Raw genomic sequence first — 25,729 nt, 5'->3', positions numbered from 1 at the left:
CTTAATGCATACACAAATCAAAACGCTGCTGAATATCTTTTCTTTTTAAGCATGTTGCAAAACCGAGAGCAGCTCTTGTAATGAGGGTGATGCAAGTTTGAATTAAATCAGTATCTGTTGGGTTACTGTAACAAATGTCACAACATCACCTATCCGTGGCCCCCTAGCCTCTTGATAGGCATCTGTTGACATCTTTGCACATAATTCCTGTTGGCACTTTGGGAATTGGATTATTGCACAAGCAGCAGTGGTTGTGTTTGTGGTGGGTAATGTCTTGGCAGAGCTCTGCCTGCAGCACTGCTGGTAGGGGAGGGCATGAAAGGATTGTTTCCCCTGTGACCCTCCCAGAGAGTTGCTCAGACTCTTATACAAAATCAGCTGCTTGCACCATTAAAGCTCTTTTCTAACCCTGCTGCTCTTGCTGCTGGTGGGTAAGTAGGTGGGAAGTGTGAAGGCTGCGGGCAATTGGGTGATGGCCCAACATCTGCCCTGGGTGCTGTGGCTGGGAGAAATGATGCTCAGGGGGCATCCTGGAGCTCCTCTGAGCAGCAGCAGCTCAGCTGACAGTGACTGGGCTGCTGTAATCGCTTCCAGCCATGTGACTGCTGGTCCTGAATGAACTACTGTTGTGTCCCCTGCTCTGTACACAGGGGTTTGGGTGTGCCTGTGGGGCTACTGTCTCTCTTGGATTTATTGAATTAAAAATAGGTATCTCCAGTGTGGTCTGTGCAGGGAGTAAGTATGGGGTGGCTGGTGTTTAGACACAGAAGCACTAGTTCAGCTTCAGTCTTAGCAGCTGCCTACTTTGTGCTCTTCAATGCTGAAGTTGTAGGTGATGGGTCAAGCCTGTCCTGTCCTTGCTAGTGTTTCCTGCCCTGGATATCCTTCCTACTTCTAGGTCAAGTTTCTCTGAAGTGGAGTCTTTGCACCTTTCCATGTGTTGTGAGATCTACTTGGAGCACTGCAGAATGGTCTGTGAAAAGTCCTCTGGTTTGTGAAAATACTTCCTACGTGAAGGGCTGAAGGTGTAGATTTCCTGTGCTTTACCTGAGTGGCATTGCCACACTGTGCCATCAGTATGGGGACAGGGGATCCTGGCTGTCAGAAATCCTTCCTCATCTCGCTGTGCTGCAGCCCCCAGTTCACCCCATCTCCACTGACAAGTGGCACTGGCACACCTGGGGTGGTTGTGCTGTGACACTGAGGAGAGTGATGGAGGCTCACTCTTTTAACTGTTGATTGAAGAGAGGATTTGATTATTGCCAGAAAATGGGAGTTATTTGTTTGTGGCTGCAGAGCCCAGTTGGGGCAGCAGGTGCTGTATTTGAGATTTCAGGTGTTTAGTGTGTTCCTGTGTGATCTGCCCCAGCTAAACAAGCAAATGTGGTTATTTGATGGAGCTGAAGACAGAAGTCCCCACCTAACAGGGCTGGAGAGTGGGGTAGGAGGAGAAAACGTGCACATCTGCATTCTGTGAGTGCCATGCTGTTTGATCTGGAGCTGGTGGCACTGGAGGTGAGAGAGCTCTTCCCTGTGGTGGGCACATCTGACATCAGTGCTGACCACGATGGACATCAGTGCTTACCAGCAGCTGCCCTGGCTCAGGACTGTTTGCTTGGCTGCTCTATCTTCTCCCAGCAGTTCAGTTCCCATCAGGGGTGTGGACTTCCCTGGGCAGGGTGCTTAGCTGTGGTGGCCAGCCAGTCCACTCAGTTACTGTGGCATCTGCTGGTCTCCTGGGAATCTATAATCTATTGGCTTTTTTTGGTAATAGATTTAAAATGCCAAAGATGATGAGCAAGACCTGTCTGGCCTGCTTGGAAGAATTATATCACATGTGCTCCTCTAACAGCTAGGATTTCCTCTGGGTTTGTGGGTTCATGCCTGGGCTACTTAAGACTAGTTTTGTACTGGGTTTGTGAGTGGCATGATGATGAAAATGGGACTTCCATGCCAGCAGAGATGGAGCTATCCACAGTCATTCTTTCCCTTTCATTTGTTTAGCCAGCTGATTCCTGTTTGTCTCTACCTTTCAGCAGCTGAGCTGTGAGGGTGACCCTCCCATGAAATGCAGCATCCTTGGCAGGTGGGCTGCTTGCCTTAGGTCCCCTTCCTTGTGTCCCCCTGTGCTGGCTGCTCTGCACTCTCCTGCACCCTGTGCTGCTGGACAAAGCACACATTTCTGGGGGCAAATTGACTCCTCCTGCAACATCCAGGCTGTCCCCATGGGCTGCGGTGGCCTGTGCACTACAAACATTTGGATTAGTATGAAAGAAATAAAATAATGATTGATTTGACATGTCTGAGGATGTGGGGAGCAGGATCACTTCTGAAATGGGAAGCTCTGGTTAGGACTGCTGCAGATTGCTCATGTCAATCCGTATGGGCCATATGCTTCTAACAAGTCTCCTTGTCTCATTTCCTTCCCTGAAATGCTTACAGCTGTTTTTCCTGCCGCTTCAGTAGGTTTTTTGTTCCTGTAAAAAGAGTGACAGCTCACAGATGCTGCTGGGAGTCCCCACTGAATAGCTGGGAAGAGAGACTATTACTGTGATCTTCAGGAGAAGATAAAGTGTAGTGTCTCTGCAGGAGGCCTAATTACTGATGTTTTAAGTAAGCTTTTATGTTTTGTCTTTTTAAACCTGACAATAGACTTAACTGTCTCATTCACTGTTTCCTCATCACATACTGCCCTTAGTGATGTATGTGAGAGGAGGTAGTTGATGGGGTCACTTGTGTGTAGAGCAAAGAAGGATGAAGTGAAGTTCTTGGTGCTCATGTGTTGAGGTGTTCATGCTATGCTTACAATGTTTGGGTTAAACTTCACGATGTTGCTTAGATGTTGGCTGCTTTTCTAAAGAAGTCTGTGACCAGAGTGATAGCAGTGCTTGAGGTTCATCATTGTTGGTCCTCCACTTGTCCCAGTGTACCATCCTGCCCTTTCTGCATTCTGCCTAGAGAAGTAATTGACTTCTGTAGTTGGGTTAATGATCCAGCCCTGGCCAGGTGAAGAAGGAGCTGTAGAGATGCTGATGCCTATGCAGTGTTTCACAGTTTATGGATGGGTGGTAAAGAGGCACCTGAAGACAGTGAGAGGCTCTCTGTATCTGCTTTTAGACAAATAACCTGTGCATTGCAAGGAATGTGGGGCTGATGTTGCAGTGTAAATGGCTGTGTTGAGTTGGCTTGAATGCCAAGTTAATAGAGGGTCTGTAACAAACAAAACCTAGTGGTATGTTATGTCTGAAGTCCCTGTGATCTTGGATTTGTTCAGGTGCTGAGAGTACAAAAAAATCTCTGCTTTTAGTGGGTTGGTTGCCTGTTGGCCATAACCCCTAAATGAGCAAAACTCGCCACCTTTTCCAGTCCTCTGCTTTGCCTTTTTTATGGTCCCAACAGCTGTTGTACTGGTGTCTGAGATAGGAAACCTTGTATGGGATCTGTGGTATGTCTATGGCTGGTGACTGTTTTCCTGCCTCGTCCTCCCAAGGGTCTCACTGCTGTGCAAGGAGCCATGGATTGGCTTTTTCTTCTGTAAAAAATATGCTGGGGCTGTACTCTCCTCAACCCATGTTATAAATTATAAACTACTGTGGGAAATGGAAAATAGAGTAATTCTGATTTGTGTTCTTTTAGAGCCCTGTTCTTTAGACCAAAATACACAGGATAAGTCTGGCCCTTCCCTCTATTCACTTTTCATAGCCTCCTTTGTTTTTAATTTATATATCTTTTTATTCTAAATTCCTCCCATCCCCAAAATAGAACAGACATCAGCCGCAAGCAAAGATTGCCAGGCATTGGTCTTGTGGATTATAGTGGCTTTTTGGCCTGGTTGGAGACTGAGCCCCACCCTACATAGGCTTGGATTAAAAATAGTCTTCCTTTTCATCAGTCTGAAAACTGTACACAACACATCTATGTCTTGGTTTCTGGGGTATTGGCAGCCACAGGAAACCCTTCAGCTATAAAATGCCTCAAAAAATCTGTTTGCTGCTAATTAATCCAAAGGTGCTAAGGTGACCACTGTTGGAAAGGTGTAGAGCCAGATGTCTGACTGCCAGCCACGTAGTTATCATAGATGTTGATCAAAGTTTAACTGTGAAGGACCTGAAACAATTGCAAACTCTAGTCCACAGCCTATGCATTAGGCTACCACTTTAAGATTTAAGTCTCAGCTCAGGTGCTGCAGTCCAGTGGGCAGGAGACTGCCCCACAGCCTCCAGCTCAGTCCTGTCTGTCCAGACCTGAGCTGCACACTTCTCCCTCTGTGTAAAACAGAAAAAACATTGAGGGCAAGAGGCTGACTGGTATCTGGTGTGGTGATCTCATTCCCCCACTGCCTCCTGGAAAACCCAGGCTTCTTGGGCAAGTCTGAGTGGTTGACTGTGGCATAGCAGAGGGAAGATCTGATTGTCTCCTTGCCTTGGGCATCTGCTCTCTGCCTCATGAACCTCAAATGTTGACTTCTTGTGTTGTTTCATTTGTTTTCCACTGTTGTTGCCCATGCTTGGTGGGGCAGGGAGTCCTTTTACAGCGTTGTAGGAAATGCTGCTGGCAGGCTCTGGCTGCTCCGTGGGGAAAGGCAGGATGCAGCTGAGCCAGGAGCTGGAAGCAGGCGGTGCTGCCTGGCAATTCCTCCAGCTTAGCCACAGCCTTTGTGGTTGTTTAGGGCAGGGGTGGGGGTAAATGAGCAGGGCAGTGTGGTGGGAGGAGGGCAGGGGACTGCCCAGTGCCAGTTCCGTGGCTGTTAATGACTGGCGTGCTCTGTGCGCCGGGTTTACGTGACCTTGGTGATCAAAGGTCTCTCTGTAATCAGAGAAAATGCTGCCTTCTCGCCAGTTTTTGTAGACTCTGCCTTGGTCTGTTCTGTTTCTGGTAATTCTATTCTAGAGTAGACTGTAAAAAAACCTAAATGTGAAATATTTTTCACATGTGAAGTATTGTCTCATAAAACCTTTGTAAACAGTCATGAAACTGTCTGTAGAAGGACACTAGAAGGATTTTATTTCTCCCAAAGCCTAGGGATGAGCTTTCAGTCTTTGTCTAACTCAGTTTTTTATTTTGAGAGTCAAGGGGCTATTTATTCATATCTCAAATTCTTAAAGTGGAAAAACTGGCTAATATAGTTAGGTCTTTACTACAGACTTTTTTGTTTTGTTTTTGGCTAGAGGAAGCTGAATTTTTCTTGAAAATATGCTAACCATGCTGTATTAAAAAATTCTATGTATACAGGAACTTACACAAGGCAAAGTGAATTGCTGCTCACTGTAGGGTCAGGTCAAGACAAGGAAAAATTTGCAAAATACCAACTTGGGGAAAAGCATAAAGAAGGAGATCTGATAATCTGGTGGATGAGACACGCTGAGTAACATCAGAAATGCTGCTGGCATGTGTCAGTGTTTCCCACACCAGCTGCAGAATGGGGCTGTGGCTCAGAGAGATCCTGTAGGCAATCCTGCCCCTGGCCTGTGTCCTGTTAGTGTAGCTTCTGCTGGAGTTTTGTGTGCTAGAACTGCTTCTCCTGCCTTGTGTCCAAGTGATGGGGAGACTGTCTTGCTAGGGGGAAAATGGAAAGAATTGATTGCAGAGTTCTGGGGCCATCCTCTTTGATTGCTATTGAAATTGTTGTCTTTTTGAGGTTGTGGGAAAAGAATTTTTAGAAAAATTCCCCTTGTTTTCTCTTGATTTTTTTTTTTCCTGAAGGTTGACATATGAAAAGTGTTTCTATACTAGAAAGCAAATAGAAGGCATTGATTCTGCATTCTATCTATGTGGCTTTTTTTGCCAATATATTAGTGATTAAATTAGGGGCTCCCAGAGCTGAATGCACAAGATGTTTGAAATTCAGACTGAAGACTTTGGATAACAGAAGCTTGTATCCTGTCTGGATTAGATGGAAGGTGATGTGTAGTGGGTTGTTCCTGAAACAAGTTTGCAGAGTCACCCGTGTGCCATTTCAATATTCTTCCTTACCTGTTGTATTACCTTAAAACTGTAGGTGAAGTCCTCTATTTCTATGTGCTCATTCCCTCAAAGTACCTTTTTTGATCAGGTTTGGGGTATTTGGATGTTTGTATTGATCTTTGCCTCGGCGATGTTGCTAGTGCATGTGGTACTGTCCCAGCCCTGGTAGCAGAAACCCATGTACCAGGATTTCTGCTCCATGGATTCTACTCAAAATATCAGGGAAGTGGGATTGCTGGTCTGCCTCTTCCACTCTCTCTTCTCTACCACAAGGTAGGAGAGTGTCTTGCTCTGCTTTCACAAACTGTAGGACTGAACTTGTTGCCTTGGACTCTGCCCTGCTGGGAAGGACAGGAGCTGGAGGAGTTCCTGCGGGTTTTCAGTGTCTGTCCCTGTTTTCATGGAAGATCTCAGTGCAGCCCCTCTCAGCAGATGAAACTGCTGGGCAAGCACCAAAGTCTGTCCAGTGCAGCGCTAACCAAGTGGAAATTTGAATTCAAGCTACCCATCCCTGTAATTGGTATTCATATTTGGTGAAACAGTGCTTCAGCTGGGTCTGAAAGATCATAAATTCTGGGTCCTTGTTTATGCTGCCATCGCAATCTCGTGCTCCTTCCTGCTAATCAGCCAGGAAGGGTTTATGGAGTGTTGTTTGGGTTTGGAACAGGGCTGTGGTTTTGAGATTCCAGGATGCTGAGTCTTGTCCCAGGGACTGGCTTGGATGCTCTCCTGCCTTGGAGCCTTTGCAGCAAGATGTTAGTGAGCAGGCTGATATTCCAGCCCATCCCTGTTTTCCTTGGGCTAAACCAATGTTTGCCTTCTGCTATAACTGTTGAGCAGCTGCAGTGCTGTGGTGATATATACACATATATATTCTGCTATAAATCTTGTAGTTAAACATTTCCTTGACCCAGCATAGAACAAGGTGCTTGTCTCCAGCTGGTCACAGAAATAAAGGAAGTGAGTTCTAAAACAATATTGCAATTGAGCTGTTTTTTCCTGAATTTTGCACAAAATGTTTTGCCTCCAAGAATGGATTGTGAGGACTTTATTTTAGGGAATACATAGGGTGTTGTGGGTGTGTATAATGTTACCCTGTTTTGATTGGTATTGGACAGGCATTCAGGGAGAAAGTTGGCCCTTGCTTTTAAGAACTGTTTTTGAGATAGTGACATTCTGAAGGTCAGTAGAGAAAAAATGGAAATATATTTACGAAAGCATTCATGTTTCTCAGTGCTCCTGGTACTAATAAGCAAGTTTCTGAATCCTCACTTTGATAGAATTCACCTTTCCATAAGGAGAGAGGGGAAACTGGGCCTTCTGAAGACTGAAAATATTTTGAATAAGCTTAATGTCTGACCTAAACTTTAGCCTGTTCCTTTCTGCACTATTTGGCTGAGGCTGGGACTAAGCTTTCCTTGGGGACATGGATGGGAGGTTCCTGTGCAATCCTGCTCCTGCCCTTCTTTTGCCCACCCCTTTGTAATGTTCTCGTTGTTCTGATTTCCAGCTGGGCTCTTGCCACTGTATTATATAAACCAAATGCTCAGGCAAAGGCAGCATAGTCAGAGTTCTTGCTGAAAACTTGAAAAACTGACATTGCTTCTGCCCAGCTAAGAAGCTCCTGAGGTTGCTGTAGCTGTGCTGGTAATGGCAGTGCCCAGCCTACCCTACATTAGTTAGATCCATCGCTAGGGGCAACAACTTTTATTCCTCCCTCCCCTTCTTCCCCTTTCTCTAAGTAGTATATACACTTTCTGGGTTATATAGGGTTTTCTAGTTGGTCCCTTTGCTCCCTGTGTCCTGAAGGTCTGTATAAAAAGAGTTTTGGAAATCATGAAGTGGAGTGAGGTTCTGCCCTGTACGGTCCTTGAAACCTGCTGTTACGCAAGAGCCTTTACAACCAGTACCAATCAATAATTCACTTCAGCAATTAAAGCTCTGTGCATTGGTTTGATATCAGCTTGGCACACAGCAAGGCATTGCACTTGCTTTAGTGCATTGCCCTTTCATGTGTAACACTCGTGGCTGATATTCTTGCTCAGCATTTGGTGTAATCCATGTTGAACCTTGTGGTGTCATTGCTCCCAACTATCTACCTCTTCTACCTGAGCTCCAAAGTCACTTCATGCCTTCTATCAAATACCATGCTTTGTTTGACTTTATGTAGGATCTGTGGATGTTTGGTTTTGTTTTGTTAACTTCTAGGATGAGGGTTTCTTTAATACTAATTCATAAAGCATTAAACTCAACAGCAGCAGCAGACTAGAGAATATAAGAAATCTGCTGTCAAAGCAAAGGCTGGCTTCACAGCATGGAGATCAGTCTGCTACTAGTAGCTGTTTTTTTTATGATCTGGAAAATGGGAGATGGCTCACTAATTAGCAGGGTAATGAGCTGTGTGGTGAAGATTGCGCTCTAGGGACCTGAAGGCTATGGGTGACAATGTACAGTGTGTGTGTGAGTGGTAATCCAGCTCTACCCCATCTTGCTACACATTTGAAAAGAGTGCAGTAGTTGTAGGTGCCCCTGGAGTTACCCTGTCCAGTGGGTCCTTCTTACAGGAGACTTTCTGTTTGGGTCTGAGATAAAAAGAGCAGTTGGAGAGAAGCCAACGAGTGCATGAGCTAAATACCAGAAAAAGCTTCAACGTCCCTTGAGATTTTTGACTAGCTCAACACATATGAACTTTTAGGCCCCCTTGCACAATGTGATGAGCCAAGTGCCCCTGGCAGGATGTCCAGATGGGATACAAGTCCCCTCCTGGACATCCTCCCTGGCTGGGCTGTGTGTGTGCTGCTGCCCAGGCTGGGCAGTACCTGACACCTTTCTGATAGTGGGAGCTCACCTGCAGATGTGGATGGGTCCTGTGGGACTGAGGAGCCACCCAGTGGCAATCTCCCACAGCCTCCCACTGGCCAGCAATGGGTGCAGCAAACTGGTCTGCATAGTGGCCAGCAGTTGGCCAAATGTCCATTTGGTGGCTGGAGCAGGCTGTGACAACAGAGGTGTAATCTCTTCTTGTGTGTAGGTGGAAGGTATTAAGCAGTTCCTGACCTCTGGTTGTGCATAATTGCCAGTCTTGCTACAGTCCATGGATTATTTTTCAATTATTTTTCACATCTTTTTTACTGTTGTAGTTTTATTTTGAAGATTACACCTATTTTATTAGTAATAGGGTGTTCCTGTAGGCAAGTCCCTGGCATTAGAGAGAGCTCTTGTTTTCAGTTGACTTTTTTAAAATGGAAATGGGATGCAGTACTTGACTTTGGTAGCAGTATTTGTTTTAGTATTTAGAAAGTGTATCTTTTCAGGGGAGAAATCTGGCCTAAGTTGCTGAAAACTTTGCAAAGGTGCTGCTGCTGCTCAGGCTGCAGAGTATTTGTCACTAATAGAAAGTTAAAAGGCTTATGACAGACTTGTATGAAAATATGAATCTCTTCTAAACAAATCTGTACTCCTGTAATTTGCATTGTGCAACCGTTTGCATTATAATTGACTTTTTGGTGCTTCTTAATACTTTCTTTAGAGTTTGTCAAAAGACCTTAGTTCAAAGAACTACATTCCTATTAAATGGAACCTTTTCCATATTTACATCCCATGAGGATGCAGTCCACATGAATGCTGTGTATTTCTCAATTGTGGATGTGTCTAAACTGAGTGTAACTCTGTAATCACCCAAAGTGTTTTCTTTGGGGTGTGATTGTTGCAAGGTGTGCTTTGTGATTGTTTAGGTGGAGCTGCAAAAATGGCTTAAAAATATTCTCTACTCCAAGTTCCCTCCAGTGGCTTCTCCTTTGGCTCAAATATTTAGCAGAAAGGATGGCAAAGTGCCTCAGAACTGGTGATGCCCTGCTCAGGCTGCAGGACTGGCTGCAGAGATCCCAAAGGCACTGCAGACTCCTGCTGTGTTTTCAGTGCTGCCTTCTGCCCTGGGTGGTGCAGCTCATCTGGCAACTGCTTTTCCAGTGGATGTGCAGAAAGGGTTTGCAGGTAATCTCCTAATTTCTTTCTCCCTTTAAAAAAACCCTCCATCCAACCCTAGACTCCCCATGGCCCATGATCTCCAGAGAATAACTTGTTCACTTTTTTCTATTTATCCCTTCTCCACACCCACCTTTTTTGTCTTTTGAATTTAATAAAGTGGGTGACTCAGTACTAAATATAAAGCCTCCTGCTTCCGGCATCATCTGCCTGTGGCTCATTTCCTGGAGCTGACATCAGTTGAAGCCTCCCAATTTCCTTATGAAATAGCAAGACGTGAAATATCCTTTGCGTGGTGATCTGGGCATACTTGTGGACTTCTTTGGTGACTGCTTGGCTCCCTGATCTAAGCTGTGAATAATTAGCTGGTTAATTGCTAAGCTGAGCACTGGTGGAGCACAGGGTAAATCAGGCAAGTCCTCAGATCTGTTTTGCACTGCAGAATCGTACTCAAGTTTGCAGGCATTTTTTAAATAAAGACCAACTTTCAGTCCCTCCTGCATATGCAAGGTTTTTATTAAATAAGCATGAGCCTGACTAATGTCTTGCTTTCTTCCAGATGACAGGCTCGCTGACAGAGCAGCTCAGGAAGCTTTTAAGGGGGAAGTCTAGCAAAGATGAACCTGTTTTTTCTTTGAAAAGACTGATAAACTGAGGAGTTAAGGTCAAATGCTTGCTCCTTGGTTGTCACATCCTTCCATAGCTGTTTACATTGATGAGATATACACTGCTATGGCTTGGCACTGAGGGAGAAAGCAAAAAGTGCATAAACCTTCAATTTGTATCAGAAAGCACAAATGAGAGCCTTTCTATCTGTTCATTATTTCTTTTAAATCCTTACAGAACTGGAGGAGGAGAACATCTTGCACATGGTAAATGGTCACTGATGTCAGTCCAAAATGGGGTGGTGGCTGGCCACTCAGCTCTGGCTCACAGTGCATGGTGTTTGTTCTCTGATGAAGTAGACTGTATAAGTTACCTGGTGTTCTCTTTCAGTTAAGTATTCTTTTGAACTTCCCCCATTCTTTCTTGCTCTTTTTTTTTTTTGTATGGAGAGGGGATGTTCCCTGAAAACACTAGATTTGCAGCACCAGAGCAGGCAGAGGCAGGAGACTGAGACACTTTTCCTGCTCCCGAAGACTTGCCAAGGTCTGCTGATGCTCTCTTGGCTCTGGGATCCCCCAAGGCTGCTGTGGCCAATCTCTAGCATGGAGATCCTGGAGTGGACCAGCATGTGCTATACCCCCAGCTGACAGTGGAGCTGGCTGTATCCCAGCAAACAGATATTGTAGGCAGGAGCCAGAAGTGCCAGCAGTTAAAACCCATCCCAAAAATCACTGGGACAGATGTAGCATGCTGAGGAACTTGTTTATCACTGTGGATTTCATAAGTTATCTCAAACATCTTCCAACACTAGCATGGTATCTCTTGGCATTAGTGAGGAAAACACTACTTCTGGAGTGGGCAGGAGAACTTGGTGTCCAGAAGCAGAGGGTTGTCCTCTTCTGGACTCTGGGGAGAGCAGTGAGGCTGCACAGCCCACTGTAGCCAAAGGCCAGCACACTGGATGAGCTCTGTTCCTCCCCCAGAACTTCACCAAAGGGTCTGTTCTTGAGGGTGTGTGGTGACAGATGAGTGTGAATTTACCTTTTCTGCTTCCTTGTCACCTGGAAGGCAGCAGCTGCCCCTCCCACAGCCATTGCTGAGTACCTTCTGGAGGGCAAATACGTATTAGTGGCCTCCCAGTGAAACTTGGCAGCTGGAGCTGCGGAGATGTGTCCCCTTGCGCAATGATGTGCTGGAGGAATCGTGCCAGTGCTGGAAGTTCTCTCTCTGCATGAACCTACATCACAATGTTCCATGCAGGGGAGTGGATGTGTCACCTGAGCACCTCAGGAACCTTCTTCTTCCCTAAAAGGCTTTTTTTTTAAAGTGGGAAGAAGAGGAAAACACACCAGTATACTGCCTCTACCAAAAAAAATTCCTATTTTGGAAGAGCGTGGGGAGTGGTGTGAGACCAGGCGTGTCGAGGAAGTGTGCTGGGAGTGCCCGGGGAACTGTGTGTTCACTGCCTGCCATCGCCACACCCTGGCGGGCTCAGTCTCGGGACATGACGTGGGGATGAGTGGTGCTGGCACTGCCGAGCTGCTATTTTAGGTTTGACTGTAATTGCAGGTTGGACCGCCAGGACTGGATTTCGAGTGTTCACAGAGCAGAGTGCTCTTAAAGCTCTGGAAAAACTGGCTATCTCTGATCCTTTGCAAATGTGGAAGGATGGGTATTTCACGTGCACTGTGTGTGAGTTGAACTCTTTGTGGTGGAGCCACTGAAGGAGGACCTGTGCTACCTGGTGACGGGGCAGGGATGTGCTGTCCCTGAATGATTATACCTGACAGCCCTGTGGGATGCTTTACCCTTACCTGAAAAAAGAAAAGTGAGTAAGCAGGGGTCTGAAGACCCATGGGCTGGTGGCTTTTAGGCATCTGCCTCTGCAGTGCCAGTCTGCCCCCTGCACACCTGCAGGTGCTGCCTTGCTGTTCCAGCAGCACAGATGACAGAGACAAGGACAGGAGGCTTTTCTTCCCCCCCCCAAAATCAGACATTGCTTGTGCAGTGGCTCTGCCATTGACTGATAGAAACTCATAACCTGGTTTGGGAGCTGGGCTCTGGCATGCTCTCCCCAGCACCTTCAAGCTCCAAAGCCTCACTAGCCCTTACAGGATGAATTTATGCCATGCAATGTGCTCACATATGGGACAGAAAGTGGCGACACTGAACTTCATGAGTTTCCTCATTTTTGTTCCATGTTTTGCCCTAGACTTCACAGGCTGGATGCAGTCCCTGGTTTTGGTCAGAGCAGCAAGTTGGGCTCCCTGCACTCACAGGCTGATGTGATGCTGAAGCTGGTTGCTGGTGCAAGTCAGAGCAGAGTTAAAGTTGCTCTTCCCTAAATCCTCTCTGATGTGCACTCAGCCTGGTCTCCGTGGACTGCAGAAGTGTTTTTTCAATCCAACTTCTTTCCTTTTAAGTTGCAGCTGCAGTTCTGGGCATAAAACCCTGTATTTTGGTTTCCATGATGTTTACCATCCTGAGGAAGCTGGCAGGCTGTGGGTTTTGGGTTAGGTTTTCTGTTTTGTTTTGTTTTTTGGGGTGTGTTTTATACCTGTTTTGAAACTTTACAGCTGGAAGCTAAATTTTCAGGTGATACCCAAGTAATGGTACCAGGCAGTGACTCACTTTCCTGGGTGATGTAATTTTTAAAGAGAAACAACAAAAAAACCACCCAGTGACCATAATGACCATAATTTTTAGAACAGTCATGACTTCTTCAAATTTTTTACTAATTCAAATATTGTGTTTATTAATAAATGATATATTTTCCTTTTAGCTATGGAAATGCTCAAACATTATGGACTTAATAGGAACAGAAATCTCTGAAATATATTATTATAGTTTGGAAAGCTGTTTTAACCTTTCTGGTGATTGATTCTGCTCCTGTGCATTGCATCAGGAACACACAGTACATGATGTTTCTGTTGCTTGTGTCTTCCTGGCTAGCAGCAGATGTCTGTCCTTGTTTCATCTAGAGCAGACAAGGATTAATTGCTGAGGTAATGCAATGTATTACAGTGTGGGCCAGCTCTGAACTCTGAATTTAATTTAATCTATTCAGACAATTTTTAATTTTATTTTAAAATTTTAATTTTTGAGGTAATATGAGGTGAAGTAGCAGAATGCAGACTAAGATCAAATAGGTCTGGATCCTTAGTATTCTGTGAGCTTCTGGTTGCTTCAGAGACATCCATAAAATAAGCACATAAAGCCAAATACAAGCTCTGCCTTGCTGTTTGGACACACTGAGAAGTAGCAAATCAAAATGCATTTGGTTTAAAGAGTGAAGAGAAGTAGAGGGTTGTGGTTTTTTAATTTTTTTTTTTGGGGTTTGTGTTTCATCAATTAAAATAAATAGTTTGCTTACCTAAAAGCTCTGTTTCTTACTGCTCCCTGATCCCAGGTGCCCAGCAATAGAAGCCCCAGAGCTGGCTTTGGGGACAGTCCCCTCCGGGCCGCGGGATGCTCGGGCGCTGTCGCGCATCTCCCCGCGGCATGACCGCATCCCTGGGAAGCGACCTCCCATCTGGGCGGGGAGGGAGGCAGGAAGGAAGGAATGCTGGCTGCCCAGCTCGGGCTGGGGGCGTGGGAGACGCTGCAGAGCTGGGGCCGAGGGAAGGAGCCGCGATTGTGCTGGGCTGGCAGGGAGAGGAGCGCAGGTGAGGAGGGCAGAGCCGCGGAGGGCAGAGCCGCGGAGGGAGCGCGGGGCGCGCTGGCTGCGGGGGATTGTCCTGCAAGGACTTGTTTGGCTTTTCTCTGCGGAAACTCTTGTGATTCCTGCTGCTGTAGTAGATGGGGGAAGACGCACGAGGGCAGAGCGAATTTCGGGTTTTGATGAGTTCGGAGTGTCTGGCGCACCTGATGAGTGCGAGCAGCAGAGCCGGGGCTGGCTCGGCCGGACATCCCCAGCGTTAATGCTCAGGGTGTGTCCCTCGGAGCCCTGGGAGCCAGCCCTGTAACACCTCGGTCTGCAGCAGGCTTTTACAGAGCAGAACTGCTTCAACTTGCGTGTTAAAGTGTTAAATATTTAAAGCTCTGCCTCGCAGGCAGTGCGCGAGCTCTGGTGCCTTTGGGAAATGGCTGTAGGCTGCTGGCCGTGGTGGCACTGAACTTTTTGGGGTGTTTGTCCTGGAGACCTGGGCTCTCAATGCTGCCTTGCCCCTCCAGCTGGAATGACATGAGGCAGTACAGGCTGGCAGGATTTAGTTTCCTAACAGAAGAGTTTATCTTGCTGTGGTTTCTGGCTATACCTGATGCTGGAAGCCAGTGTAGACCCTCTCTAAACACTTCACTATTTTAAAGCACTTGCATACCAGTACTTTTAAGTATTGAACTAAAATGCTGGATTTTTTATGCTAAAATCTTCACTTCTCTGTAAAACCCTTCTACGTCCAGCTTCTTCACATCCTAATTTTGTTTGTACTGAATGTATTGCTCTGAGGTTTTGCTAAGTTTTGTTTTATTAAACTGATAATATACTTACTCTTAGACAAAAGGCTGAGAAGAGATATTTTACCCTGCATTTATTCTGCAAAGCATCTCAATCTCTGAAGAATGATTTCCACAGCTGGAGGACTCTCACACTCTCCTGAAATTCAAAGTAGTGATGAGGTTGCATGCTGTTTAAAGTGCATACATCTCTTTAACCACAACATCTGTCCTAGGGGTATTGGGCACTGGCTGAGCTGCAAGACAGAGGGAGGAGGAGGAGGCAAAGCAGCTTGAAGGGACCTAATGAGAAGTTAGTGCTCAGCTCCAGGAGTGCCTGATGCATTTTCCTAACATTGGTGCTGGATGCATTTACCTGATCTTGAAACCTCCTAAATAGAGTGCGTTTTGTGGAGGTTATTAATGCTTCTCCAGAATCCAAGAGTCATGAAATAGAGCTTGCCTGATCCTGAACTGGAGACTGCTTTCTTTGGCTCCCTATCACTCCTCCCCATATTAAGTTAAATTATGGAGAAGTGTGGGGAACACCCTGCAGTTAGACTAAATGTGATTTCACTGTCATTGCAACCTCCTGGGAGGCAAAGCCAGCAGCTTTCCTTCACTTCTGGCCATTTCACATTAATTTTTTGAGATTAATGTTTCTGATTTTGTGAAGAGTAGATGGGATCTACACCATCATTCTACAGTAAATAAGTAGTGAATATACAGAGATTTTTCCTACTTCATAAGCCACTAGGACAGCTATGCAGTGACACTGATTCATTGTAGTCTAATGTTGCTTTCTTGTTCTGTAACAAATTAATTTGACTTCTTTCCCTTTTTCCCAAGTGCTTTCTAAACAAGATTACAGACAGCTGGGGAAGGATGGAAAATGGTTTTTCCTTTATCAGAAGCTTTTTCTAGTTAGAGATCTGTTACTGAAATTCCTGGGGTTTAAGACACTTTTGAAACATAATTATGACACTTAGGGTATGTTTGTAGTTTCTAGAGTTTTGTTTCTTATTTAAGACAATATTAATGGACACATTTCTCTGAATATTTATCATCTGGGCAGCCAAAATTTCAGCCTTGGCTGTGCTCTTTCTGGACAGTGCTGTTTACCTTCAACTGATAAAACAGTTTGCAAACTGCTTGACCACAGCTGTACCTTCTAAAAGGTTGCATAGAACCCACCCTCCCAAAATTAATAGCTGAAACTCCCTATTGTCCAGCTTGCTGGGGATCAGCACAGTCATGCTGGGTGTTTGGCTTGCAGGAGCTTGTTTGCTGGTGTTGAATAAGCAGTGACTGTGCTGTGATTTAATTTAGGGATCTGATTGATTCCCCCACCTGGGTGTGGGGGGAGAAGTTTAACAGACTGAGTAATGCTTCTTGCTTTATCGTGGCACACTGGATATCAGTCCCTTCACCTGCCAGAGGTGCTTCCTGAGAGCAGAGCTGGGGGTACAGGGGGGATGGAGAGCATTCTGAGCTGCATGGGCTTTATCCAGCTGCTCCTGAGCCAGGGTACAGGCTCAGGTCTGCAGCCCTCCTTTAAGGAACTGGGCTCCTTTGGGGGCTGAATATTGGGAAATCAAGAGACATATGCTTAAAGCATGTTGAGGGTAACCTGCAGGTCTTAGCAAGCATGTCCCAGTCACTTCTGGGGAAGAAAATTTGTGCTGATTCAGCCTTGTGAACCTTATTCCTCCTTGCTTATGCTGGCAGGGAACCCACTGTCTTCTACACTATTGCTCTGACAGTCCCCTCAAAAATGAGGGATGCTGAGTTTTTGCAATGGATAGTGAGAAATGGGTCCTTTCTTGGAGACATTTATGGTTAAGGTACAGAATAAGCAGAAGGAAGTGTTAATGCTGCTCTTTTTTTTAGGGAACTGCGCAAGAATAAGAATTACTATCAACATAAGAATTTCCTGAGAGGCTTGCATGACTTTTCTGTGCCTGAGCCAGGAATTTAAATGAAGCCTTCTGAGTTTCAGTCCATTAACTGACACCTGACCTCAGCCCCTCTCTCTTTTACCTTCTTGCACTTAAGTTTAAATAATCACTGAATGTTATTTGCTTTTGCAAGTTCCAGGTAGATGAGTGTTCAGCTCTTCCTTTCCTGAGACGTCTTGAAAGGATCACCTGTTCCATGTTGTACTAGCTGGATAATGAGAACATTGCTGTTCTGTTTCTACTGACATGAACAAACTATTTCAAAAGTTGGTTAAACCAATCTAGTGGATTATGATTTCAGATGTTCTCTAACCCTGGAGTAGCTGCTCTGCTAAAACTGGAGGTGTGTCAAAATGCAATACTTAGTAGGAGTATTTGTCAAAGAGGCTTTTAAGGATTGATTCATTAGTTCCTTGAGCAGTATTTTATCTGTTTCCTACTGTGCCCTGTAGATTATAAGTACTCTGTAGATATGTGCAATAGATTTTGAGCAAGGTGTATGTGCTCTGGCTGTGAGCCTGCAGCATGATGGGGGTGTGTGAGTGCAGCTGTCTCCTCTGTGACCATCCATCCAAATCCACTTGGCCCTGGTCTTCCATGACAGGAGCCTTCAAGGACTGTAAGGTCTGCAGAAAGCTCTTAGTGCTTCTCTCTTCCATTTGAGTCCCACAGCAGTTCTATGTTTCTCTTCAGCCTTCTTCTGGAAGGTAAGAGTAACCAAGCATCCGTTCACTCTGCTCCAAGATTGCATCTCACCCCTTAATGTGCATCAGAGGCAGCTCTGGCTCAGAGGATGGGGATGTGTTGGGGGAAATTCCATTGAGGGCTAGGGAAGCTTTATTTTTCCCTTTCCATGGGAAACTGGAGTGGAAGCATTTGTGTTCTTCTGACTTGTGCTTCCTTCCAGCCTCTGGGCAATTTGGTATCACATAACCAAGCATCCTCAGCTGCTTGCTCTCTGTTTTTTCTCTGTATGCTTGAATCCCTGTGAATTTCTGTGCATATCCCCAGCTTCCAGTATTCTGGATGCTGCTGTGGAGGATGTAGCTCTCCTGGGCTTTTATCAAGGGGCTAATTCCTATTTGATGCTGTGAGTAAGTTTGATGCTGATTTTGAGTTTTCTCTGGGTGCTGTCTACAGTTCAGTTCTGTGTCAGGGTTCTGCTCATTATCCAGGCCTGACCACACCCCAAAGAGCTTCCTTGGCTGTGCAGGGCTGTCAAAGGCATGCAAATGTGCTGATGGGTCAGCAGTTGCTTTTACTAAGGATTTAAGATGATTGAAGCTAGTGAATCTGGTTCTGTCATGAAGGGAGAGAAAACACTTTGACCAGCATGCAAAAGGAGAAGGATCAGGTTGTCCAGGCTGTCAGTGGATGTTGGGGTAGTGGTTAAAGTCTGAGCAGAAGGTGTAGGAATAGTGATTTGCTGCGTTTGTTCCCATACTGTTGGAGTGACCCTGCCTCTCTGCAGCCCTGATCCCTGCTGGGTGTCCACCCAAGTGCTGCTCAGAAAAACAGCTGGCATCATTCTGTGCAGGTCTAGCTAGGAGAAACTACTGACCTGCATTTGCTGGAGGAACATAATTGTCCAGAGGTGGATACTCCATTGAGACATGCCTCCAAATCCAGAGAGAACCTCTGGCAAACTGAGAGCAGTGACTAACTCCAGCATGTGTGTCTGCTCCTGATGGATTTGGCAGATTTTTCCCCTGCAGCAGTGGTGAGTTGTGCAACAACTGGAGCAAAGTTTCACGGTCCACTCCCAGGTGAACATAAGCATAGCAGGGAACTTGCCTTTCCCAGCATGACAGTGGCAGAAGTCTGAAAGAATATAAAGTAAAACCTGCTGATGGGACTTCTGCTGTTTTAGAGATGCTTCAGAAACAGCAGCTGGAGGTAATGTCAATATGGAGCTGGACCTGAAGGGTGCCTGTGCAGTGGAAATCCCAGTCTGCAGTCCTGTGTCCTTTCCCTGTGATGCAGCTACACAGCCAGCATGGATCAGAAAAAAGGTGTACTGTGCTTGAGGTGTACAAGTAGCTTGAGGGAGCTGGAGAACTGGGTGGTGTAAGATGGTCAGTTCAAATAGCCAGGCAAGCTTAAAGTAATTCAGAATTAAAATTGAATTTATATAGTTGGTCTTGGCCTGTTGAGGTGAGTTTTTTGTGCTTTGCATGGGCAAAAAAAAAAAAGCTGAATTAAGAGTGCAATAAAGCTAGATTTGGGTAATGGCTTTGCAGGTGTTAGAGTACAGTGGTGTTCAATAGTTAAAGCATTGCAGGCCTGACAGCAGAGCTGTAGATTCACTGCTGTTGAGCCTGATGTGTATGGAGCTGGGAAAACTTTACTCAAGGGGAGATCCACAGATGAGAGATGCAGCTGCTCAGCCAAATCTGGTACCACAAAGCAATGCCTCTCAAAGCATGGTGTGCCCCTTTCCTGTCCCTGAGTGGATAGGAGCACCACAGTGTTTGTGAGCACAAGAACCACGATTGTGCAAACAACAAACACCAAATTCATTTTAGAATCTGCATCATCATGCTGATGGTAAGAGGTAGGACCCTAACATGGTGGAGCCTAATCACTGCTCTTACCAGGATTACATTTATCACCAAAGTGTGGTGAAGGTCTGGTTTCAGCCAGTACTCTGACCAGTGGCTGTCTGTCAGGTAATTGCCAATTAAAAGTTTATGTGCTTCCATCAGCTTGGTGTTTGGTAATAACCACATGCAAGGTGCAGGTGCTGTCTTGTAGGAATTTGATGAGCAAAACACTGTGGTGAGCATTTGACGAGCACACAAACTGATTATGAGCAGGGGAGGATGGATTTTATAATAGGTTTTCATTTACAGGCCATCAATCCCTCAGCCTTCCTGTCTCCCTCCAAAGCATTGGAAACTATTTACCTCAGGACTCCTCAGACCAAGTGTGTGCACTGTAATGTGCTCCTGTCACTGTCAGGTTTGGACTGTTGTTTGTAAAACCCCAAAGGCTTTGTTTGGACTGGACCAGTAAAAGCAGCCATCAGAGCTGATGATGGAGATGGGAATGGATGTATCTGTGCCCTCTTGTGTCTGCAGACATTTCCAGAAGCAGCATGAACCAAGTCTGTTCCTGTGGAGGAAGGTTCCTGCAGAGCCAGGAGATTGCTGGAGCATCCTCTGCAGCTCCCAGTTACCTGGGAAGGGATGCAAAGAAAACTTACACTTTTATCCCTTGCCAGTGACTCTTCCCCTCACTGTCCTGAGGGTGGCTGCTCTGGACTGTCCTGGCACCTCTGGAACTTGCAGAGCTCTTTTGGGGTGGTCACAGTGCTGCTGGCTGCTTTCAGAAGGGTTGAGGAGGGGAGTGCACACAGCCATCCCACTCTGGGACCAGCCCTACCTGCAGAACAGGGAGGAAAAGGAGGATTAGGTGAGCCACAGGAAGCCTGGGGATGCGCCCTGTGTCAGCTGAATCTCTGGGTTTTCTCCAAATTGGCCAGGCAGCTGTGTCAGTGCCCAAGCCTGAGGGCTGTGGTGCTTCCTGAGGGTTGTGAGGGGACTGGGTCCCTGGCTATCCCATTGCTTATTCCAAGAGATATGTGCTGGGCTAGTGGTCACAGGTCTGTGGGGTTTGGGTATTTTTAATTAGCTAATGCTAACTGACTTGTCTTCTGATGTCAGGAGCTTTCGTCATGATAAGGGAGCAAAACCACAGGTTCCTGAGAAATGGGGAATACATATGGAGTGAGTCACTGCTCCAGACCAGGTCTGGCTCACTTGGGTTGGATTTTTTTTCTTTAAATTGGGTGGAAATAGGACATACTAATGCCTTTTTGCTGACACTTTAATGTGTCTCTGCATTGGCCTGTTTGAGTAAACAAGTTGATATTGTTAGTCAGTCATTGTAGAGATATTAAAGTGAGGCAGGTCTGGAAGGGATGAAGCACTGTTTTCAGAGTAACACAGAGCTGCTAAGAAAGTAAATTCTTCCATTTGGATCAGCAGCAAATTCCAGCTCTGTTTCTGTTGGAAATGTTCAAGTGGCTTTCAGGAAATATTTGGTTGTCATGTGCTTTCAAATTTGAATTAATCTGCCAACTTTCAAGATGCACAAATATCTGAATATCCCTCCTTCATCAGTTTTCTACCAATTCTCTGTGTAGGATGCAGCTTCCAGGGCTTCCCCTCTTGGGGGAAGAGTCTTGAGAACATTTTTCCTCTGTGCTTGAGTGGTTTTAAGTTGCTGTCTGAGCAGTTAATCCACCCAAATATCCTGGTTAGCTTCTGGCACTTGTGCTGGAAGTGCTGAGTGCTCAGCAGAGGCATCCCTCCAGTGACAATCCCTGCAGTGGCTGTCCCCAGGTGGCTCACAGCTGTCAAAACACACGCTGGGACAGCTTTCCTTGACCTGCCCCTATTGCAGTTCTGCAAATAAACTAACCCCAATTCTGTGACTGCAGTGTGTTTAGAACCTGTAAAATTTGTTTGCGCAGGAACTTTATCCAGCCTGTCTTGGGGAGGGAGTTGGTGCTCCAAACCCTGGCTGTGCTCACAGCAGCTCTGATCTGTATCTCAGGTAGCCTTCAGAGGGCAGGAACAGGCTGCACCGTGTGCCAGCCACGCTGCTGTGGGCAGGTCAGTGCCTTTGTGCATCCATGTGTTGCGGAGCTGCCCGTGCTTCCCTGTGCGGTGAGGATGAAGGCAGGGTGAGGGATCTGCAGCAGTGATTGCTTCCTTGTACACTCTGTACATCTGTGCATCGATCAATGGGCTGCCAGCCACCAGACTAGAACTTTTCTTTTGTTCTCTCTTCGTCCCTCTGAGATGTGTGTTTAGATGTGAGCTCCTCTCTCTGTCATGCCCTGCCTGGAGCTCTCTTGCAGCAGCGAGTGGGACATGGTCAGGCGTGAGCAGCGTGGTGTGTCCCCACAGGGCTTCCAGTGAGGCAGCTGATGTGTGATCCCTGTGCCAGGGTGATAAAAGGGCCTTTTATGTCCCACAAGACAAAGCCTCTTGTTTAAAAATGCAACTGAATGAAAAACACGATTCTGAATGCCCCAGACTCAGCTATTAAAAGCAAACAAACATTAAACCCCCCCACACAACATGAAAAAGGTCCCCTGCCCCCCAGCCCAGTGTCCCAGTGATGGTGCAATACCTCTTCATTGCAGAAAAGCTCTGTACAATTGCTTTGGGAGCTTGTAACTTTGTGGCCCACTAACCTTTCCATAGACTGTTTTGTTGTAATACCCTTTCCCCTTCACAGACAGCCCTGACAAGGTCAGGTGTCTGCTTTTTCTCTGTTGGTTTGAATTCTCCCTCCCTCCTCTCAAGCAGAGAAACAGAAGGAAGAGTGATGTTATAAAAACTGAGAGGGAAACCTGTTTTATGGAATGAGCTGGACAGTCTAGGAACTAGGAAAGATTTTTTTTTTAAGTCAAGACCCATAACAAACAACTGTAGGGCATATCCAGAGCATAATATTGCCCTGATAAAGTCAAACAGAGCAGCGTTTTTAAAAGCTCTCGGCTTATGGTGGTGTTTGCTGCTTCTTTTGGTGTTGAAGATGTTAGAGATAGTCAGCAGCAAATTAAATTCCAATTAAGTGGTTAGGCAATGATGCTTTGGGAAATCCCTTTTTAAGGGAAATCCTCATGGTTTGAAAACAAATTGGTGCAAATGAGAATTGAGAAGGCAGAACTTGTGGAGGAGCTTTGGCTGAATTTTCAGTCTGCATCTCAGCCTCTCTGCCTGGCAGCTCGTGCCACCTGCCTGCATAGCCAAAGCTGGCTCTGTTCTTGGTAGCATTCTACAAGTGTTTTTGCCAGTTGTGAAATCCATCTCCTGTATCATGCAACAAGCTTGCTCAGAGCTGATTTTCTTGCTAAGCAACTCCTTTATCCCCTGGAAATAGGCAGGTTCTGGTGGCACTGAGGCTCAGCTGAGGCACCCATGGGATTGCTACGGGGAAGGGGCTGCTCCAGGAATGGGGACTGACCCCAGACTGCTCCTCAAACAGGATGGTCAGTGCTGCACACAGCATCCCTGCATCTTGTAGGGACCTGCAGGTACCATTGCTGTGCTCAATTAGCCTGACCTGTAATCTGTGAAACAGTAAAAAATCTACTTGTATTAAAAATTCTTTTTTTACCCCTGTCAGTCTGATACACCTTTGCTATGATTCTTCCCCCTGCCCCATTATTTTGACTTGAACCCAAAGAAGTTTGTTGTCCTGCTGTTGGTGGCTTTTACTGACTGTTCAACATCTTTCTGTGCCTGCTAATACTGGGAGGTGGGGTCTGAAGTGCTTTCCTTCGTGTCTTTGCAGTGATGCAACTTCTTGTTGACTTTCTCTGCTGTGAGCACCTGTGTGAGCTGCTTTCCCAGGCTGCCACACCTGCCCATCGCTCTCATCTCTAACAACTTCATTCTTTCCAGACTGAGTGAAGTGTTACAGAAAATGAATATGTACAGCTACAGGCAAACTTGTGTTCTTAAGTTAAGGAGTGCTTGTGAAGGCAGCTGGGAGTCTCAGACAAAAGAGGGTTGCTAATCAGAGCACAGGCATTTGTTAAACTGAGTCTCTTGTTGCTTGAGCCTTGAGCCAGAGCCAGCCTGTTCAGGATCCTGCTTTCTGGCAGTCTGTAAACCTCAATCCACTCCTCATCCTTTTGCTTACAAAGGAGGAGGCAGCTGTGTCTGTTCCCATAGGCAGAGGAGGAACATTTTATTTCTCAACTTCAGGATTGTAGTGAACACTGTGGGAGCTGGAAAATCTTGGGATGCAAATCTCATTTGAAATCACACCAAGCCTGCCTAAATGCCTATTACAGACCCTGAGCTAGTGCTAGCAGTGTTAGAATGTGCTTATCAGTGCTCTGCTTCTGTTCCTTGTTGCATCAATTACTGTTCTCTCATGGTCGTGTCAGCCCGAGTGCCACCAGGGCATCTGATGCCCTGTCACGAATGTCTGGGATGGGGAAGTGTGTAGGTGTCTGACTTTCTCCCATCCCTGTGGTGATGCCTCCTGTCCAGGCTGGCTGGGTGGCACCTAATCAGCCCTTGGAAAGGAGGATGATGGCAGATGGGGGGAGGAACTCAGTGCTTCATCCTCTCCGTTTCTTAAACACCAAGCAGATCTGATCCAAGTGGAGTTTCTGTGAACTCGGGGTGTCACTGCCTGCTGTTCTGTGCTTGCTCATGGTTTCTGCCATTCAGGGAGACAGTTCCTTATAGTTTTTTGGGAGTCTCACTCTGGGAAAACATTCAAGTGTTGATTCAAACAGTACCGGGTATACTACTTTGTGCCAAAAGACCCTCTTCATATACTGTTCAGAATATTTTATTTGGGTATGGTAGCTGTGTGCTCTCCATGAATATTTTAACTATGAGTTCTGATTTTGTTCGAAGTTATGGGAAATCTCTGGAGATGTGAGTTCTGACCTACAGAATGCACTGACAGCAGGTACCTTAATATGTGCAGAACAGCATAATCATAAAATAATATACAGAGCTAAATATTAACAAGGCTAATGGGCGTTTTGACTTGTTAAGGAGTGCATTTCCCATCTCTGGGTTTGACACATCTGTTTTCTTAGTGGAAAGATAAACGTGGTTCCGGGAGCTGTGGTAGCACCGGTACAGATTGTTGCTACGCTGCTGTTTGAAGCTGTGTGGTGTTGAATGCAGTCTGGTTTCACACAGTGTTCTTTTTCTCTCCTTAGGTACTCCCTTAATTCATGAGATGGCCAACACCATGCAAATCTCCAAAGATGAGCTGGAGGAACTCAAGGAGGCTTTTGCTAAAGTTGGTAAGTCACACTGAGGAGGGCACCTCGCTCCAGTCTGCTGCACATTTGAATTGGATTTATCCCACCCCTGTGATGAGCTGCTCTCGTGGTTGTCTCTGTGCCCAAGAGTCCCTTGGCAGCTTTGTTGCTTCTGGCTTGTCACTTTGGCCAAGGAGCACAAAGGCAGGGACATGGGCAGTCTGGCTATCAGGGAGCACTGGCAGGAGCCTTGTGCTCTTGCTCCAGGGTGGGCTTTGTTGCTTCCTGATGGCAGAAGAAATAAGTACCAAACAGGTACTGCATTGCTTGGGCCTTGGCAGCACTTCAGGGCTTGCACAGTGCTTGGTTCTGGTGGTGTTGATTCAGCAGATTGGCTGAGCCATGTGCGTGGTCAGTGTCGGTGCTGCAGTTCTGGTTTGTGCTGGGTGCATTTTGGGGCTTGTAAGCAAAACTGAATTTGTTTACCTGGCCATCATGGACTGCCTTATGGTGATGATCAATGCTTTATGGTGATGATCAGTGCCTTGTGCTGAGCACACCTCCATTGCCCTCTGGTGGCTCCATCTCTGCTGACCTCCCTCAGCCTGCTGTGCTCCAGGGCTGCACAGCCTCTCCCAGGGGCTTCTCTGCCTGCCTCCCAGCTTTCCCCCTGCACTGGCATTGCAGAAACTTCTGGCAGGCTGCTTCAGGAAGCTGAAATGGGCAAAAAACTGACATAATGGAAAAAATTGTTTTCTGTTGGTTTAGTTTCTTGATATGGCTTACTGAAGGATCAGAGCCCCAGCAGGGAGGGGTGGGATGGGCGCTGGAGTGCAGCCCTGGGGACTGAGGTCAGTGTGTGCAGCTGGGGAGCCACACCCAGGGCTGGCACTGGCCAGGCTCGAGTTGCTCAAGTGGTGAGAGGCAGCATTTGGTTTCCTAACTGGACATGGGCATCACCTGAGCACTGGTTGTATATACAAAATCATTGTTGCCTCTTACCTGTGTTGGATGCCACCCTCTAGAAAAC

At 46.3% G+C, this 25,729-nt stretch overlaps 1 protein-coding gene across 4 annotated transcripts in view; it reads left to right on the top strand.

The window, feature by feature from the left end:
* The window catches only part of PLS3 (plastin 3), a 48,463-nt gene that overhangs the window by 3,732 nt on the left and 19,002 nt on the right, over positions 1–25,729 (top strand). For 2 of the 4 annotated variants that reach the window (XM_033072510.1, XM_033072509.1), the window contains exons 1-2: positions 14,102–14,219; positions 24,655–24,741. In XM_033072510.1, coding sequence (XP_032928401.1) covers positions 14,117–14,219; positions 24,655–24,741 — 190 coding nt within the window. In that variant the 5' untranslated portion in view covers positions 14,102–14,116. Of the gene's footprint in view, positions 1–2,496; positions 2,614–14,101; positions 14,220–24,654; positions 24,742–25,729 lie in introns of those variants that run through there. The other 2 variants (XM_033072513.2, XM_033072512.1) reach the window with 2 other exon arrangements.

The sequence above is a fragment of the Catharus ustulatus genome, chromosome 14 (genome assembly GCF_009819885.2).
Source record: "Catharus ustulatus isolate bCatUst1 chromosome 14, bCatUst1.pri.v2, whole genome shotgun sequence".
In the NCBI taxonomy this organism is placed as follows: Eukaryota; Metazoa; Chordata; class Aves; order Passeriformes; family Turdidae; genus Catharus; species Catharus ustulatus.
Note: the sequence above shows the minus strand (reverse complement) of the source record. Positions and strands in the feature narration are given on the sequence as shown.